At 41.2% G+C, this 15410-nt stretch overlaps 1 protein-coding gene across 1 annotated transcript in view; it reads right to left on the reverse strand.

The window, feature by feature from the left end:
- Positions 1–2648: 2648 nt before the first annotated feature.
- Positions 2649–15410, reverse strand: part of Trim44 (tripartite motif containing 44) — a 107624-nt gene continuing 94862 nt past the window's right edge. The window contains exon 5 of the mRNA XM_059261005.1: positions 2649–7130. Coding sequence (XP_059116988.1) covers positions 7103–7130 — 28 coding nt within the window. The 3' untranslated portion in view covers positions 2649–7102. The remainder of the gene's footprint in view (positions 7131–15410) is intronic.

Consider the following 15410-nt stretch of genomic DNA (forward strand, 5'->3'; position numbering starts at 1 on the left):
TGTGTGTGTGTGTGTGTGTGTGTGTGTGTGTGTGATGCTCAGTCATTATTCTGAATAGGACAGTGAGACTCCTTTGATACAAGTGTCCTCTATAAAATGAGGTTTGGCAGCCCCCTCTCCCCGGTCCACTTGACATTGTCTTGTCTACTGCTGTCACTCCGTTCCTTGAATTTGGTTTCTCTGGAAGTCTTCTCTGTCCTTAAATTCAATCTTTTGTAGACTTGGAAACTAATCAAATATTTACAATTGTTGGAGAAGAACAGAGGTTCTGGGCTGGTGCCCCATGTTTGGATGTATGGCCTCTCTTGGACGTTTGCTTTCTGGTATTTATTTCCACTAGGTAGGAGGCTTGGATGCTTACTTCTTAGTTTTCAATCATTTTTCAGTGGGTTGCACTTCTGCTAGGGTTTCCTAGTTGCTTCAGTTACTCATTCTCAAGCCATTTGTTTGGATTTCATGTTCAGGAACCACAAATAAATGAAGTTATCAGATGGCTGAACCTAGATTAATGGGTAGCAACTGAAACCTCAAACAGCATGAAGATCGTGATCCATTTTTATATGGTGAATGGCATACTGTGGCCATCTCAGACACAGAACTGTAAAACAGATAGCTTCTTTTGCCACCCATTTCCAAGAATAGGAATCAGGACTACATCAAGCTGCTGGAGACATCTTCATGATGCTTAATCAACCTATAGGCTCTGTGTCAGAGCTGGCTGACATTGGAGATTCTAAGTCCACAGTCAAGATAGCACTGATGTTGTCTCCTGGTGATTCTATTACTTATAGCCTTAAAATGAAGGAGGCAAAGCAAGTCTAACAGTTGTCTCCTTCCTAAAGTGCAGCTCTGGGTCAGAAGAGGATTGCAATGCTGTCTTTAGTCCTTCCTTCACTGTGGTTTTTTCCAGGCCGTACAAAGCAAGGGCTAGCAAAGGCCTAATTTATTTGCCCAAGGCTGAACTGTGTGGAGGGAGTGCCAGGGGTAACATGATGTTATTTATCAATACTAGGTGGAGTCAGTATAGTTAGGAGTGAAGAGGGGACACCACAGTCTGACAGCCCAACTATTTAAATCCTGGCTCTCTGCTTATTAAAATATACCCTGGCTATAGTACTTAAGTCTCTAAATATGATCTCTGAGCAATAAAATAAGAGACAATAGTATTAGTGCTTTGAGAATTAAATAAGGCAATGTGAAAAGCAAGGAGGAGAGTCCCTGGCCCAGACAAAGAGCTCACTAAACAGTAGCTATTACTGTTAAGAAAAAGAAATGTTTTAACACTGGAAATCGCAATATTTAACAAAAAGACCCTCAGTGCAGCCACTGAGTGACTGCAAACAGTCTCATCCCTCATCTGTTTGCTGTAACACCATTCTCTCTTACTGACAGGCTGGGAGCCTGATTTTCTGTTGAGCATATCTCACTCTGGCGCCTTGTGAAGGCCAGGAGATATTCCAGACAAGGTGCAATTTCACTTTTTTATGAGTCTAAAGGAAATGAGGCTACATGTAAGTGGAATCAAGAAACGATCGATTAAAAAAAGGAGCTGTCTAAAGGAAAGATAATAAAATGAGAAGGACTGGGACAACAGGATGCAGAATTGAGGTACTGGCACCAGGAAGCAGGGATGAAGACCTTCCAATACACTGTGGTTTGAAATGCTGGAGACTATGAAGTGCTACAGCGCCTGGCAATGCCCCCACTTAACCCCCAGCAGCTGCGGAGGAAGTGGGACATGGCGATCGCTCCACGAGACAGACAGTCTTCTGTCCTGGGGCTGGACCCCAGACTGGCTTATTGGGTGACCTTGTGAAGACCAGGAGATACTCCAGACAAGATGCAATTCACTTGTTTTTTTATGAGTCTAAAGGAAATGAGGCTACATGTAAGTTAAACTAAGAAACGATCAACCAGAAAAACTTTTCCCCAAAGTTCCCATACCATGTAGAAGGAGTTAATGAAGACATATTTGATAGAAGGAAATTATAGCAGGGTTGACAAACATAGGTGAAGTGGCTTTTAGGATTCTGAAACATTAAGTTTTATGCTTTGGGAAGGTTTGCATTTTTCAGATCTGCATGGTTCTAGCATCTCTGATATTCATACCGGCTGGAGCACATGACTCCAGGTGTTAAGACAACTGCTGAAGCCAGACTGAAATAAGCTTATTTACAACTTCATTTGCTCATCAACTATTTTCAAGTAAGTACCTTTAAAGTTCCACAGAGATGGCTCTGCTAGCTTAACTATAATTTGTTCAAGGTTGGTTTTTAACTTTTAAACATTTGTCAAAAACTGAATTTTGATCTTCCTTCTAGTTAATCAAAGTTGTAAAGCTGTAAGTGGTATTTGAAAAGAACACAGGAGTGAATACTGCTTACCTTATAACCTACTCACGGATCAAATCTAATCTAATCTAGCCATTGTTCACTTGGCTTGGTTCTAAATACTAACACTCTCCAGTCTACCCTTTGCCACCATCCAGAGGTCTCCTAAGGCACTTTAGGAAGTCAGGAGTAAATCAGGTCCCCAAAGCTAGTAACACCAACACCATCATCTCTAGCACTGCCACAGCTAAGTATGCAGATCACCATGAATATTTACACCTAGCAGGGTCTTTTGTGCACAACTCTGAGAGACAAATGGTATTTCCAGTAATAGTTTATTGATTTCCAAATGCACAGGGGCGCCAAGTCTGAACATCCTGGGATAGCAGTAAATCTCTCTTACAAAATAATTTACAGTATGAAAATGATATACTGAAACATTAACTCAGATATGCAATTCCCTTGAAAGATTGAGTGTTCCCTTGTTTAGTGGAAAGGGTGGCAGGGGACGATGACTAAGGAGGGAATGTGACTGTGTACACGAAAACAGGCAGAAGACAATGGATTCGTTGGCTCTACCCACTCACGAGTTGTGGCTTGTCACTGTAAAAAGACTGGTCAGGTTTAACTTCCATAAAGGATACATCAATGGTCCCCTCAAAGTCATATCAAGTCCAGCATGGACTCTGGCTGTTTCTCCACCAGTGTGCCTCCAAATGTCTTCATTTATTTTCACTTGCCTGCTTCTGGCCCCTAGTTCTGGTGTTTCTGGTGTGTTCTCAGCCTCACATTACGTAATGTGAGACCAAATAATCGAAATGATCTCCTGTTTTCCTGGGGAATACCCAGTTCCTGTGGCTCCTGGAATTCCATAGGGTGGGGGCCTCAGAAATACTGCTGGGGTGAAGGCAGTGTCAGTGAGATCTGCAATCTCCCTCTGGGCCTGTTCCCTTAGGGCAAGGCTGGACTTGATTTATAATGGGGTTTTTGTCTTTAAAAAACAAGCAAACAAAATTCTAAATGTGCTCAGTCCACAGTAAACATGCAACCAATTTACTGAAAAGCATGTACTGAACAGCTATTATGAGAGTAGAATGTCAGGAATCAGCAGGACATTTTCTCTGTGGGGAGATAGGACTTCCTAGACCTCTGACTACTACAAGGTTATAAATTCTGCAGCTGTACACTCAGGCCCAAATGGAATGACCAAAATGATCCAAGTCACCAAAATGACAAGGCATCTAAATTTCCCATGTTATTAGACATGGTGGAAAGGGGTGGGGTGCAATTTCCTTCCTGGCTGTCACCTTGGCTCAGTGCTTTAAAAGTTGACACCTACCACTAGGGGCTACTCTGGAAAGCCAGCCAGCACTCACACTCCAATTATCTGCTGACATTGTACGGACTTAGAAGAAACCTTTGTGGTGGTATATAAAATCAGCAGGGGCAGTTGTGAGTCTTTCTCATTTAACTCTAAAATAATTAAGCAGTATGGTATGTGCACGTGTATATAAATCTCACTCTCATTTACACACACACACACACACACACACACACACACACACACACACACACACATCAGGAAAAGAGTCCAAAGTCGGTGATTTGAATTGGCACCTTCTCACAGAGTACAGAACACGGTAGCTGGGTTTACTAAAATATGAAGATTTGCTTTTCTATAGCAATGAAGAAGGAGATATTGAAGACTGCTGCCACCTTCACACTCTTGAGGGCTGAATACCACCTTTTTTCTTTTGTGGGGATAGCACTGAAAAGAAAAGGCTCCCCATCTCCTGGAAGGGGGAAATCTCCTCAAGTTAACGATGAGTATTTAAAACATCTACTAAAGCAGAGGAATAAGGCCATTTTGATGTCTCTGAAAAATAGTTTATAATGTGAATGAGCATATTGCACTCGGGGACTGAAAGCCTCTTCCTCTCTCTGAATCTGTAGGTGAGTCATGGTATGGGGCAGAGGGCTGACTGCAGAGCAGGGAGAACCATGTTTAAAACTGGTTCCTGTGTTTCCTAGCAACTACAGACATGTGGCTTGCCCTGGGTAGATCTACAGAGAGCCTGGCTCACAGCCTGTCCTCAGGTACTTCCTTGTCCTGGCTGTCCAGCTGAGAAGTCAAACACTTCTTAGAACTTTCCAAATCAAAGATCAAATCCCTCTTAAGTACTCAGAGGCTGCCAGTACTTCCTGTGGGTACCCAACTCATTTCTGGAGATGTTCTTTACCTGAATCACGTGATGATTTCTCTCCAGGGATCTGGGTAAACTCTGCTGTCCACAGTCAGTCAGGATACACAACTCTAACTCACACTGACCTGGAAGGCAGGAAGCTTCCTCATGATGGGGCACAAGGCCAAGCAGCAGGGCCTAGCTTGGAGAACGAAGCTGGAGCCACTGTAGAAGGCATCCTACATCTCACACTGACAAATGCAGCCACAGGAACTTCGGGACCTGGGCAGAAGCTGCTGTGTTGTGTTTGATGCTTTCCTGGTTAAAGTTTCATCAGGTGCTGGAGACAGCAGGAGCCCAGAAAGCAAATCCAAAACTTGTTCAAAATAAAGGGGAAATGCTTTCTTTGAGGATTCCGGACAGATAATTTATAGAGACAGGTTGGCAAATATTTTTATATTTCTGTTTATAACCACTACATAAACGCTTGGATTCCCTAAATACTGATATAAAGTAATGGCATGATTAGGTATGGAAAGCCAATGATTTGTCCATTGGTAATACAAGGTCAACATATAAAGATCAAACAATGATTACTGGGGAAAGACAACACAAGCTTCCAAATTCTGAAGTCTTTTCAATCTTCGGATTTTCCACATTCATTTTAGACTGTTTTTGATCCTTCTTTTAGAATTTTTTTTAAACAAGATATCATTGGAGGTTATTAACTCAGGGTGCATTAAATTCTCCAGTCTTTGCAGACAGATGGTAAAGCATCAAAATTGTCTAAGCCACCTACTAGTCACCAGTTTGGGAATGAAATCTTCAACTCCTCTCTGCCCTAATATCCTTATATGTGTAGTGAGCTAGGGTAATCCTAACCTAGAGCATATAGGCTTGGCAGTTTCCTGTCCTCAAAGGAATAAATCATTTTCTAGCATGCACAGGATTGAACAATGATATAAATAGGACTCCTACAGTAAGCACAGGTTGTTTCTGCCTCAGAACTATCCTGTACACACACACATCAGCTGCCCCTAAAGCTTTGTGATAAGTACACAGGTTATAGGCAGGCAAGCAGACAGGCAAGAAAAGGGGATTTCACCCAAGGCAGACTCCTTGGATCTGCCTCAGAGACACTGGAAACAGACCTTGGTCAACAGCAACCCCAAGGCTGCTTGAATACAGTTCAGACAGAATCTCAATGGGAACACAGAAATACCACACAAGCAGAGGAGAGGGAATACACTGCCCACTTGCAAACAAGAGTTACCTTCCAAGTCTCCTATCTTCTCTTAACAGTTGAAGTATATGAACATTCTCTTCTCCGACTTGTTTTTCTATTAAAAATAAGGTTCTCCCCAACTTCAAATCATTTGGTAAGAAAAACTCATGTCTCAACAAGATGTGGTGTGTGTGAGCTTGCAGTTGGGTATCTCCCAGCACACCACTGTTTCCTTGACCCTGAAAAATGTGGTTGTAAGTAACTGTGATCTGAGAATGGGAGAAGGCCAGGAAATCCAGCTCTGGGGCATGCCTGCTCATACTATATCTGAGAGGAGAGCTGGGGTATGGGAGGGGAACTGAAGGCCTGCTGCAGGGGGAGGGAGGATTCCAACTGTAGCAAATAGAGGGAATGTTTGCTGGCAGATGGACATGAATCCAGCAAGCCAGCGAGTGGCAAGGATTCTCCTCACAGAGCACTGAAGCCACCTTAGGCTAACCTGGGGGTGGAACTGGTACATTTTACAGTGACAATTCCCACTTGGTGATATACATGCCAGTCTTCTATGTTGTGACAGGCCTATTAATCCATACAGCTAGCCAAAGAATTCAGGTTTTATCAGACACTTTAGTGACCATTTTGGAAAATTCGGGCAATCTGAATTCTGAAACACTGATTTCAACTTTCGATCAGATTTCTTTACTCCTCCCCCTCCACACTCCTTAAAGTCATTTCCTTTCTATCTCTTCAATCACTTTTTCCATTTCCACAGCACTGAATTATGAATCTCAAGTCCCAGATAACCTCAAGTACTAAAAATATCTTCTTTCCAGCTCTGGACTCTTTCTTCAATCCCATTTTCCACCCAGCTGCCCTAATGCCTTCCACAAAGGCAGAAACAGACTATGAGAGACTGTCGGACGAGTCAGTATGGCCATACTTGCTTTAGGCTTCAGTACGAACAAAGTGGGTTTTCTGTTTGCAGGTAAGGAAAAAACTGATTTCCTTTCAAGATACTCTAGAACCTTCCTAAGGAAGTGATCCTGTTGACTTGCACAATATTCCAGGGGCTGGCTTTCCTGAGTAAGTAAGTCAGAGCAGCCTTTGGGGAGTTGCCTGAAGAGCCCTCCAAGTTGATCAAAGGGGCTCTTCCTGTGACCTACCACAAGAGAACAAGACGCACACAGTCAGTATGCATAAAACTTATTGTCCCTTGGAGACATGTGTGCCTGCTGTGGACCTGGGGACATATCCAGTGGAAGAAGTTTGTTGCCAGGCAGCTTTCACAGATATCAGAAGCCATTACATACACGCTGTCACATACACACGGGGAAGGGGTGTTTTCCACGGGGAATGGTAAGTCTTCATGTGTCCTCTTCTTCACTGGCACCACTACAAAAGAAAAGGAAAAGCAGGTGAGTTCAGTAAGGGAATCACAGCAAGGGAGGTAACACAATATATAGGTTGACAATCTTGTGCTACTCTTAACTACCACGATCGAGCAGTAGGGACACAGGCAAGTGCCTCAGTTTCTTTGATTTCTGAATCTAAATTTAACTACAGTGACCATAAAAATTAAAAACTTACGATCTTGGGTTGTGAACTGATCAAATAAGAACACATGTAAAATACACGGTACCCAGTATACAGTGAGTAAGTAAAGGAGCAGGAGGCCTCATCAGACTTAGAATTTTAACGAGCAAAATAAACTGCTGGTAGACACTAGGAGTTTGAGTTCCTCTAGGTGTTAGGCCACCTATTACTAGGTCAGAAAAACAAGCAGCAGCAATTACTGGCACTCTGCACTGGGTAGAGCCAAGGTCTCACCCATGCAGCAGAGTCAGTCTCCAGGAAGTACTCTACCTCATCAAGACACTGCGTACCACTCTCTGCGTACCTTCCTTGCCCTTATCACATTCTCTAGTTCTGTATTTATTCTCATCCCCCTTCTCCTGAAGTATATAAGGGTAGCATTAATACTATTTTACCAAGGTCTACACATCTAGAAGTTGTACAATAAACACACAGGTGCTCAACAAACACTGACTTCCAAAGACAACAGAAAGAAAGGGTGGGAGGAACAGACAGGGTTGAAAAGAACAGCCACAGGCAGTACTGATGTAACCAGAGGATTCCAGTGTCAGTGTTTCAGGGCCCAAACACAAGTGTATAGGTCCAAGGCTATAGCTACTACTTCCGATGCTCAGAGTTCAGCATCACGGTCCCGGGAAAGAAAGGCAGCAGGTCTGAGCACACTTACAGAAAGGCCAAAGCAGCAAACCTGCCAAGCCACTCCTCAGCGACTTCTAGAGGTCACCGACTCTAACACGGACAAGAACCAATTTGATCTCCCTCCTGCTTACTGGACCTGAACACAGAAATACCATGACCTGGAACTTAGTTGTTTACCTAATCCTTCTATCACTCCTCCCTCCAATCCCAGGATATTGGAATTATTATTTTCTCACTGCCCAGATGAAGAAAGTGAAGCTCTTTTGAGATGTAAGAACCTAGAGTCCTTTGAGATCAAGGTTTAATTTTGGCTAGAAGGCTAACATTTCAAGCTGGTAGAGACAGAAATGGTTTGTAGTGTGTTAGCTCCCAGCTATGACCTAGAAAAGTTCTCAGAAAGGATTATCTTCGTCTACATAAATCTGTGCTCTTTGTTTCTATCTGGGGAAACAGTCAAGATAAAATAATCTAGCAGTGGGGTTCTAGTACTTCCAAGGTACAAACACTTAGGACACAGGCCTACAGAGTAAGGAGTATACACTCTAAAAGCCAGAAGAGCCAATTCAGTAATGTGCCACATTCAGAATTCCACTCTCCTCTTTTCCTACTGGTTGTCCAGTCATGGAATAAAGGGTGCATGTAGGCAGGGCTGACCAGAGGACTGCCATTAGAGCAGTATTTGGTGGCATCTGTCCCAAAGGGAACAAAGGGTCTTTTATGAATTGACTGTAGCCAGAATCAAAGCAAGATCAAACTGGCCCCATATTCTCCCCTCGGTATATATTCAAGCAAGCTCTTTTCGTTTCTGTCTGTCTCGCCTCTAATGAAGAGGACTGATGGTGACTGTACCCTTTCCTTAAGCTCAGGTCACTGTTGAGCATTCTTGAGATAAAGCGTTCATGAACCTACTGAAATCGTATTCACAGTTTGTCTGTGTGTCCTTTGTGTGAGAAAGGTCATGATTTTCATCATAGTCTCAAAGAGGTCAGCAACTCCAACCCCAAACTGAGAATATCAAATCATACACAATTTCTTTTCCAGTTTTTTTTTTTTCCCCCCCAAGAGGGGGAGGCAGTTTGAGACAGGGTTTCTTTGTGTAGCCCTGGCTGTCCTGGAACTATGTAGACCAGGCTGGCAAAGAACTCAGAGGTCCTCCTGCCTCTGTCTCCTGAGTACTGGAATTAAAGGCATGTGTTCAGGTTTTTTACTATAAAACTATATAAAACTTGGAGTAGCTCAGGGAAAAGGTCAGAGGTATTGACTGACAAAATCTATTCTCATTACCCTAAGAGAGATCTGTTCCGGGGCCTGAAAGATAAAATTATCTCACTGTTTAGAGCATGAGATCCTGTGACTCTGACATATCATTTATTGATTTCCTCAACTGCTAAATATTTATTGATTGTCTAATGTGTATTAGGCTGGATGTCAGGATAGAATAAGAAAGAAGGGCACAGTAGTCACCCACACAGATATCACAGCTTTGGGGGCTGGGGAGATAGCTTGTTTTGTTTTGTCTTTAAAGAAAAAAGAAAGCATATTTTCATAGAACAACCTATTTATCATGATAATTCAAAAAAGATCTTAATGAAATGTGTAGCACAGGCTACCCCAGCTGGTATATGGTCTCTTCTGGTGGGTTACCCATAATTTCCATCTGTGACAGGCATCTCCTCTCCTCTCCATTCTGCTCTCATTTATTACACGAGCCAGCATATGTTCATACAATCTTATCTGAAATGCCTTAAAAATCTCCATCTTCTCCAAGTGAAGCAGCACAGTCTTCCTCTTTGGTATCTATCTGCTTCTGCAGAAACACCTACTTGTTACACAGGGATCTACAATTGGACTGGGGATTGCAGAAGGTGTCTGTTGCAGAAGGTGTCTGTTGATTGTATCAATTTCTAGTGAAAGAGGGGATTAGGCAGACAGCCATGCTATCCATTCTACTGAGGTCCTTAAGGAGGGGGCAGCATTGTATAATGACCCTGAGGTCATGAGACTGAGAAGGTTTAAATTCTTAGTAAATCTCAACTTCCTCATGGTAGTGCTATATCTTACAGTGACTCTATCTTACAGTGTTATAGTCAGAGCTTTAGATACACATGATACAAGGAGTTGGACCCTTCCTTTTAAAAATCAAAAATCAAATTTGTCTTCTTCTTACCTTCCCTCAATACCTTTGTTTTGGCATCTGAAACTATTATATTCTAGATTAAACATGCTCTTAATTTCCTTCAGATATCTGAAATGAAACAGGTTCTTTTTTTAAAAAAAAATGTGTATGTGGGGTGCGTGTCTCTGTGTATGTTTCTGTGTGATCATATGGAGGCCAGAAGTTGATTTTGGGTGTCTACCTCTATAAATCTTCACTTTATTTTTGAGACTGTCTTACACTGAACCCAAAGCTTACCATTTGAACTATAATACATGTCATCAAGTCTGTGGCATCTGCCTGTCACCACTCTTCCCCTAGTACTCGGGCGATAGACATGAAATGACAACATGCAGTTTTTAATGTGAGCTCTGAGTTTCTAAATTTAGGTCCCCATGCATTTGCTGGTCCCAATGCACTGAACCATCTCCCTAGCCCTATCTTTTTATTGAATGAAAACTTCAAAGCTAAGGAGATACAGGGATTGGACAGAAAGTTTCATGGTTCTGACCATTCTAAGGAGGTTTCTAGAAAAGTTTTCCCTTGTCAATGCTGGTAATAGCAAGGTACTGAGTACTGTGGATTAGTCAGGAGGCTTCTACTCACTGACTGGTCTGGATTGAAGACACTGTATTTAGAAACAGTAGTCTTAAAGCTGTAGTACACATTCCCTGGTTGTATGTAATGACTTTCTAGGATGACTTGGACATGGGTAATCTTAAGGAGAACAACTTACAAGTCTTTAATTTCTACATATCTTCTTTCCTAAAAGTGATCACCTAAAGAACACGGGGTATAAGTTTTCTTTGTAGCCAGGTCCACTTTCAAAATCTTCTCACTCCCACTTCAGAAAAGATATGCACACTTTTCTTCATACTGCATTGTATATGCAAAGACTTTAAAGAGATCCCATGAAAGCAGGGTGAGAAATAGTAAGACATTATTCTCTATTTCATCTACATAAGGTAATATGCTTATCTATATGTTTCACTAAAATCTAAACTCAGAAGACAACTGTCATAAAGTATTAGTATGTTTATTTGAATTGAATATAAATAAAATCAGATATAACAGAAAGTGAGTGTGATTTGGCTGGCTAGTTTGGGTATAAGAAAATGATCTGCCAATTAGATTATATAGTAAATCTCGTCTGTAAATTTAATAAGTTTGTGATGCCAGTTTTGACAAAAACATACACAAAATGAGATGAAAACTACAAGATGTGAGCAGTTATATCTTTTCTAATTATCTAAATCTGACCCAAAACTTAAGGAATTAACTTAAAAGTGGGCAAAGAGGCACACACTTTTTCCTATATTCCTTTAAGGGATGTAAAACCACAAAGTTTAACTAAAGGAACTAGGAGCACCTAAATTCTGAATGGGATTGTGGTGTGAGATTTAGCACCTTTCTGTCTAGGGACAGGGTCTGTGGGAATAGGATGGAGCCAAGGAGTCCCAGCTAGTGTAATGAATGCTGTGTTCTCTTTACAGACTTGGACACACTGAGATAGTCTTTCTATTTTGCTGTGGCACCTAGAAATGTAAACTGGGAGAAGATACGAGGCCCAGTCCTACTCAAGCCCAAGCACCTGCTGAAAGAGGGTTACCATGCAGAAGGAAATCCTGACAAATCTATACAGACAGGTAGCTCAGCTTTGCAGCTTCTGTCTTCAGAGTTGAAGGGAAGGAAGCTAGGAAGTGAGCTGGCACGCACTCAGAGTTCACAGACTTAACAGTTTTTTTTCCCCTATGCACATAATACTCTTATTTTGATTTGGTATCACTTGTGTCTTACTGAGTTCATGGCTATTAACTAATCATTGCTCTAAAAGAATTAGTCAAGAGAATAGAGAAATTAAGAGGTACTGACACTGAAGAGGGAGGAGGAAGGCTACATGTAGTTAGGATTAAAAGATTTAGTATTCTTTAAAAAAAAAAAAAATTAGGCCACATAGGCACTGCACAAAAAGCTAATTGGGAAGCCTTTAGCTTTCAGTATTTGAGGAAGCAATTGTCTAGTTCTAGTAAGCAATTGTCTAGTTCTAGTAAGTATGTCAGCTGTGTGGGGGATGAATCACACTCTGATCCAGGAGCTTTCCTCCATGACACACTCACCAGCCCCTACAGCCTGGGCAGAAGGGGACTGAGCTGCTGTGCCTTTAAGTATAGGAACTTACTAGTCTTGACCTGTGGAACTAGTTAGGTATAAATATAAAGCAAAGCAAAATGTTCCTGGTGGTCCTGGGAAGAAGAAGAAGAAGAAAGAAGAAGAAGAAGAAGAGGAGGAGGAGGAGGAGGAGGAGGAGGAGGAGGAGGAGGAGGAGGAGGAGGAGGAGGAGGAGTATGGAAAGATTGGCATTCCAGTCCAGGTTCTGCTGTATGACTCTGGAACACATTTTCTCACCTGAGAAAGTGGGACAGCCTGAGTGATAAATTTAGGAAAACTCCAAAACAGATAAAGCTAAGCTCCTTTCCAAATTAAACACCTGTTGAAGTCAAATAATTGGCTCTTACTTGTAGGGTTTACCTATTCCCATGCCCCTCCCCTTTCCACCTTTTCTATCTATCCGGAAGGCTGGTCAAGTTGTACCATCTGTTTTCCTAGTTGGGCCCAAACACAGGGTTGATCAGCATCTAGAAGAGCCTGAAGAATAAGCTCTGATCTGAGCAAAAACTTTATGGTTCCTACTTCTCTTGTGGTTCTTTACAAAGCAAGGCTTTGCTTCAGTCTCACTCATCTTCCTTCTCAAGCCATGGGAAGGAGAAAGGAAAGGGCCACTCTTTCTCTAGACTGCATCGTGATTTATAAATACAGTCTTCCCTCCTTTGGTAACTAACATGATTTACAAAGGCCTAACTTAATGGTCCATAAGCAATTTATATTCATAGCATTTCTTTTTTTTTTTTTTTTTTGGTTTTTCAAGACAGGGTTTCTCTGTGTAGCTTTGTGCCTTTCCTGGAAATCGCTTTGGAGACCAGGCTGGCCTCGAACTCACAGAGATTCGCCTGCCTCTGCCTCCCGAGTGCTGGGATTAAAGGCATGAGCCACCACCGCCCGGCTATTCATAGCATTTCTAACAATAACTTCTAGTACTGGCATCTCCATTCTGCAGTTAAGAACTGAGGTGCTGGGGCTAGAGAGATGGCTCAGTAGTTAAGAGCACTGGCTGCTCCTCCAGGACTCATATTCAATTCCCAGCATCCACATGGTGGCTCACAACAGTCTATAACTCCAGTTTCAAAGGGTCCAACACTCTTTTCTGGCCTATGCAGTTACCAGATAGTACACAGACATATATGCAGGCAAAACATGTATACACAGAAAATAAAAACCTATAAATCTTTTAAAAAAGAAATGGTATGCTATTATAGATTCTGGTAGGCACATTTCCATTTTACAGAAGAGAAAACTGAGATCCAAGGATGTTACATGATTTATTTGTTCAAGGTTCACAGCCTGTAAATGATAGATCTAGGTGAAACAATCAACTTCCAGAAACCACACCAAACTGAGGAAAGAGGTGAGTTTTTATTCTCTAATCAATCCCTTGTTTCCCAGCCCTATAACAAGTAGTGGTGATTTAAGATTTTTTTTTAATACCTGTAATGCCCACCATCAAGTTTTGTAGTAGAATCAAAGAAGTGTGCATTGCTTTCTTTTAAGATTAAAAGAAAATAAAAAAGTAAGCCAGGTAAGAAGGATTATAGAAGAAGGAAATACAGATCTGGTTTGTCTCACAGCCTCACAGCTGCCCCTATGTCTGCAGATCTATTTAGAGCCTCTGAGCATAGCTTTTGACCAAGTGTCAAGTTTGATCCCTGTGAACTTAGCAGCCATTTTCACAGGTGATGCTCCTCACACTTAGATACAAGTGTGTGTAAAGTCCTGCTTCTCTGGAAGATTATAAGCCTTTCATCCAGTGTCCTGCAACAGGGAAGTAAATGAATGGAAGTAACAGATAGCTCCTTAGCCTGCCAATACCACATCTGCTTTAGAACTCCCTTTCGGAGGACTGAATTCTTTGTTGCTGCCAGATTAAGAACTGAAGCTACTTCTAGCCCCCTCCCCCCCCAAAAAAGAAGGAAAGATCAAAACATAACTTTTTGGATGTCTTTTACTCTCTATACTAAATGGGTACTACTTCTATGAAAAAGAAAAAAAAACTTTCTATAGCACCATACACCAGGGATAATCCCCATTAACACACTGAAATATATTTGCATCCATCTTTTCTCTGCATGTATAAAATACATACCTAGCTTTCATAAAATTGGCTCATACTTCCTAAGCTCATTTATAACCCAGTTTTTCCATTCAAGTATCAGTCATGAATATTTTTCCTCATCAAGAAATATATTTCTTTAAGATTATGATTCATGATTGAATTGCATACATTTAGGATACCAAATATTGGACATTTAAAGGATTTCTACCATTTTACTATTTCTCATATTTCTGTGACATACATCAATGCTGATGAATCATCCTTGATAATTTCCAAAGAAAAATATCAGAAGGGAAACTCCTAGGTCAAAAGGCATTATTGTACTTTTAAAACAAACTTCAAATATTAGAAAGACTTTAGATTAATAAAGATATTATGCTTCACTCTTCCTATTGTCAAGAAAAAATGGTTCATATCTTGTCATTTTCTGTTTCAGGAAACCATATTGAATGGTCTTGGTTCCTGGGGCTTCTGGTGATTGCTATAGCTACTCCTGATGGTACAGTACTGCTTCTTAGATATTTAGTAGGATGTCCTTCAATTGGGATTTGTTGAATGTCTTGCTCGTGATTACAGGGTTTTGGAAGGAAGACGACAGAGTTAAAGTGTAATCAAGTACCATGTACTATCAAAGTTCAAGTTCAATATAACTCCACACTGTTAAAGCTGATCATGACCACTGGCTTCAATACTGATTGTCAAGTTTCATACAGTGTACTATTTGGAAGTAAGCTACTATGAGTAGCCCAAACTTGCTCCCTCTCTTTAAAGAGTATTTATGTAAGTCATCTGAAATACTTTTGGATGTAAGATTTGTCTCTTCTCCTTTTATTCACCTATTCAGTCATTTATAACAGTGTAGAACCCTAGGCATTAATTTTATACTTGGGGTTATAATCTAAAACTATTTTGTTGTTCAGCTTTGGCCTTTGGGGTGCTTTTAGCTAGTTCTTAGCTTCCCTTGACATTTCTTCACCAATGTGAACTTTTTTGGTTTACTTTTGAGCTCTTTCTTACTTTATGGTATACAAGGTTCTCCAGGCTTGTCATGTTTTCC

The sequence above is a fragment of the Peromyscus eremicus genome, chromosome 4 (genome assembly GCF_949786415.1).
Source record: "Peromyscus eremicus chromosome 4, PerEre_H2_v1, whole genome shotgun sequence".
NCBI classification, from domain to species: domain Eukaryota; kingdom Metazoa; phylum Chordata; class Mammalia; order Rodentia; family Cricetidae; genus Peromyscus; species Peromyscus eremicus.